Genomic DNA, 4,469 nt, shown 5'->3' on the forward strand with positions numbered 1-4,469 from the left:
ATTCATCGAAGAGATTTGATCGCTCCAAAACGTTGATATCGTTTAAAGACCCAGGTAAACCAAAAAAAGAGTGCCAGATCCAGAGGTTTTGAGTCGCCACCGCCTCGAGAACAAGAGTTGGAGAACCAGAACGGCCAGCGTAATGACCTTGCAGAGCTCTGGGGCAATTTTTCCATTCCCAATGCATGCAGTCGAGTGAGCCGAGCATACCAGGGAATCCTCTCACAGCATTTTCGGCGGTGATTTTATTGATGTCATCGGCGGTGGGTTTTCTTTGATAGTGAGGACTGAACAATTGGATGATGCCACTGCAGAAACGAAGGAGACAATCGATGGCGGTGGATTCCCCGATTTGCAAGTACTCATCTTGTTGATCGGCGGAAGTACCATATGCGAGCTGACGAACGGCGGCAGTACACTTCTGGTACGGAGAAATTCCTGCTTTACTTAGTGGGTGGTTGGTAAACGTCAGCACTACTGAACCGGCAGATCAGCACTGAACTGAACAGGCAGAGCAAAACCAAAGGGACCTACCAACAGCATCACTGCGCTGGGTAAAGTAGACATCATGTTTGCCAAGAGTTTCCACGATTCGAACAAACAATCGACGGCTCATTCTGAAACGACGACGGAAAAGGCCTTCGCCATAGACAGGAGTGGGACCAAAATAATCCTTCATGAGCCTGGCATGGCCCTCCTCAGCATTGCGAAGTAAGTTGGGGGAACGGCCGGGGCGAGATCCACCTGGACCCTTCGATTCTTCTAATGACAACACCAAACTCAGCATATCTGAGTTATAGGTGGATAGCGGCGAGAAAACTTGAGCACGAAGCGAAGAAGCAACCTGGTATTGAGCGAGAAACTCTACTACGTTGACAGTCATTGTGATAGCAAATAAAGGCAATGGGCAAGGGAACTTCAATGTACTATATACGGGAAAAATTAATAGAATAGGATACACAGGAAGGTAGGATAGGAAGGGTGAGTTGAAGTCCAATCAAAGGTTGAATATATATCTTTTGACGACCTTGAATCCGCGCTCAAATAACACGGCTCGGCTATCTTTTGATCCCGATGGCGGATCTGAGCTAGTTCATTATGCGCTCTATGTACCCATGGATCTTCAGAAGAAGGGCTACCTTGATAATTGATCGAGCGTGCTATATGCACGGCCTATCGAACACAAAACGGTGAGGGAGGCATGAACGAGGTTGTACGTAGTTGATTGGTCACGTTTGGGTAATTTTGGATGTGGATGACGAGGGTTGAACAGGACCCAGGAATGCCCCTATAAAGGGTAGTGATCTGGATAAGTGCTTTTACAGTACCCTCGGAACTCCGGTCCTGCAAAAACACTAAGTCTTTCCAGGTCTAAACCTGGCTTCACCCATAGCTGTAAGAACAGTTTAATCTTTACACAGACTTTTTTGGAGCCTTTCACCTCCTTTGACAACTCCAAATCTGAACGAACCCTCCGGTCTGACATTTGAAACTACACAAGTGATTTAGATTGCAACAACATATCTAAAAAGGGTGAAGAAATTCCCTTTGGCGGCGGCACTTGAAGGCATCAGCAAGGTTTGATGGAATCAATAAGAATCGAAGCAATAAGAATATTTGATAAACGATATAAATATTTCTTTGCATTTCCGACAATCCTGGTCTCTCTTCAAGCTAGCTTGATCAAGCTTGTCACTGGCCTCACACACTGACACTCAACCCAAGATGTCACAGGTTTAAGAGGATGGCAATAATCAAAATTATAATTGGGCAGAAATGATCAGAGCTGCTCGTATCCCATGAATGGTGACGCCGCGGGTACTGTAAAAGCACTTATCCAGATCACTACCCTTTATAGGGGCATTCCTGGGTCCTGGTTGAACCTCAAAATGACCCTATGGGGAATTCAGAAATAAGTACAGCTACGCGCTGCAGGGCGCTGTCAGCTGAAAAAAAATACAGCTGTCCAGCCGAGGAAAAATATGCTCTGTACAAGTTTTCGGATTTGGGAACATTGGAGATGCTCTCAGTCAGAGTTCTCTAGTTTTGCGTAAGATTACAAAAGTTATAAGAGCATCCACAACGGTCCACCTACTTTGCGGGCCCCCAGCGATGTAGGGGGTCAAAACGCAAAAAAACGCTCCAACGGAGCTCGCACAATCGGGGGTGAGACGTCGGGGGCCTCCAGATTTCCATCCGGACCCCCCACATCTGCGAGGTCTATAGGGGCTCCCGATATCACGTGCCACTGCTTCCACGTGACCGATATAGTCACGTCTCAAACCGCACTCGAAACAAGATGATATGGTACAAGCATACCATATCACTCAATCGAGTTCTGGCCCCTGACTTCGAGTGCACCGCTGTGGACACCTGTTTTTTTGACCCCCTACATCCACAAAATCAGGATCGGGGGTCTGTTCCAGGGCTCGCAAAGTAGGTGGACCGTTGTGTAAGATTACAAAAGTTATAAGAACGTCTTCAACATATCCTTCATTCCCTCTCACACCAAAACTTACTAGATTGCCATGCTATTCTTCAAAGTTGTCATTGCTGCTGTTCTAGCTGGTCAACGAATCCACATGGGTCCATGTCTCTCTTCATACTCAATCTTACTCAATCCTCTATTTATTCTTATAGCCACAATCCCCGCCAGCCTTGTTCAAGTTGACCAACCGTGAGCAAAGCCTTAACATCGTTCTTTGTGTTGTTGCAATTGCTCTCAGAAACTTTACCTAACACCTGACTTGCTTGATCTCAGTGTCACTCGTGACGTCCTACAACGACGATTTGTAGAGTTCACTCCCTTCATGGAAAAGAGATCGTAAGTGAACGTTACGACCATCAACTCTCGTTACGCTACTCTCGTAGATCGTTTGACTGATTGATACGATATCTGTCTACACAAAACACATCTCACTCCAAAAGTCTCCCCCCTGCGCCCGACCCCAATGCTTTCAAACCCATAGCTCCGCTGCCGTCTCCCCCAACCTGCGAGCCATGTGAGGAAGGCTGTTGTTGATAATCTGTTAGATGTCAATGCCACCAACGTATGTGGCAAGTTCAGGAGGGCTATATGTGACGGTAAACGCAGAAAACGCAGACCGTTTATCGAAACAATTTGTTATTATTCTCACTATTTGTTTTTAAGAAATAAAAGTCTTTTTGTAAAGTTCTATTCTTAAATCATTGAGCTTTAGGAAGACTCTTCAGAGATTCCGGATCCTGTAACTTCGTAGTTGTGACGGATTCTTAAATACAAGCTTGGCCAGCACATTTCGTTTCGATGAATGCAACAATTTCTTTCCTCCAGAAGATTCTCCTACGCATTCGTAGCCATTCATTGCACCAGTTTATTTTTTGTACGCCAGCTGATTTGTAAACCAAGTGATACTATGACAATAGTTTCCCAACTCTGGTAATTTCTCTTTAAAAGTTTTGCTACTCGAATTGTTCTGAATCGATGGAAATTGTCAATGTGAAATGTATTTGTCTACTCTTCCTATGGGCAATCTTGATTTGATCAGGGTGCCAGTTCACTTACAGTTGATCTGATGAACTGACTGAAGTCATGTTCTCCTGAGAATCCGATATAGATTTGATAGTCTTTAACTCCTAAAATGAGAACTTGGGTACATAAACCCAGGCTTAAAGCTTGAATTTGAATTTCGATCAGATTCTTTAACTGATCGATTTCATTTCACAGCATCAGAGCGGTATCAAACTTTTTCGATTTCCAAGTTTCCTGTTTACCAATCTCAACTTCAAATCCATCAAGCATCAAACCATTCTCATCGATTTCAATGAACAACGACCATCATCAACTCAACTTTCCACCATCAACTAATACTCAAACTACCTCATCATCATCAAACTCATCTTTATCATTGAATCCTAATCTGGATCCACCTCGTACAGATGAAAACATGTTGGTATCATTAATCTCTGAAAAAAAGCCATTCTGATTCATAACTAATTCATTCATAAACTGTTTCATTAATTCGAACGAATCATTCAATTTGATCAACGAACATTTCAATCATCTGAAAACAAATCATCATATCAAACTCTAAAGTTTCCTTTTTGTTCCGAACCTAATAGGTCAGTCTCTTTTCATCATCAGCGACAAAGAAACCCCCCGATTTCAACCGTTACTAATCTTCAATGAAATTCATCCAATAGGTTATTCTCGAATCATTCTAGCAGCAGTTTCATTACATTATATGTCATATCATCCAAAGTATTGTACAATTGCATATTTGATTTCACAACTTTTGGATGCAGTAGATGGTCAAGCTGCTAGGGCTTTGGGACAAACTAGTAGGTTTGGTGCTGTCCTGGATATGGTCACCGATCGGTAAGTTTTTTTCCATTCCATTCATCTTCACATCAGCACAGATTCTGAACTTTTGATTCTTCTTTTTGAAATCCATCATCATGATCATCGAATTATAATTATGGTCTGAGTT

At 43.2% G+C, this 4,469-nt stretch overlaps 2 protein-coding genes across 2 annotated transcripts in view; both read left to right on the top strand.

Annotated features, from left to right (window-relative positions):
- Positions 1 to 2,528: 2,528 nt before the first annotated feature.
- On the top strand, positions 2,529 to 3,022 carry MELLADRAFT_124539 (uncharacterized protein; the record flags this gene model as incomplete). The annotated part of the gene is made up of 4 exons (XM_007403586.1): positions 2,529 to 2,568; positions 2,641 to 2,677; positions 2,762 to 2,824; positions 2,929 to 3,022. The coding sequence occupies 4 exons, from the start codon at positions 2,529 to 2,531 to the stop codon at positions 3,020 to 3,022; spliced, it is 234 nt and encodes a 77-aa protein (XP_007403648.1).
- A 1,054-nt stretch (positions 3,023 to 4,076) lies between these two features.
- The window catches only part of MELLADRAFT_32625 (uncharacterized protein), a gene marked incomplete at both ends in the record, with an annotated part of 3,559 nt that continues 3,166 nt past the window's right edge, over positions 4,077 to 4,469 (top strand). Inside the window, 2 exons of the mRNA XM_007403587.1 lie at positions 4,077 to 4,101; positions 4,183 to 4,357. Coding sequence (XP_007403649.1) covers positions 4,077 to 4,101; positions 4,183 to 4,357 — 200 coding nt within the window. The remainder of the gene's footprint in view (positions 4,102 to 4,182; positions 4,358 to 4,469) is intronic.

The sequence above is a fragment of the Melampsora larici-populina genome (assembly GCF_000204055.1).
Source record: "Melampsora larici-populina 98AG31 unplaced genomic scaffold MELLAscaffold_1, whole genome shotgun sequence".
NCBI classification, from domain to species: Eukaryota; Fungi; Basidiomycota; class Pucciniomycetes; order Pucciniales; family Melampsoraceae; genus Melampsora; species Melampsora laricis-populina.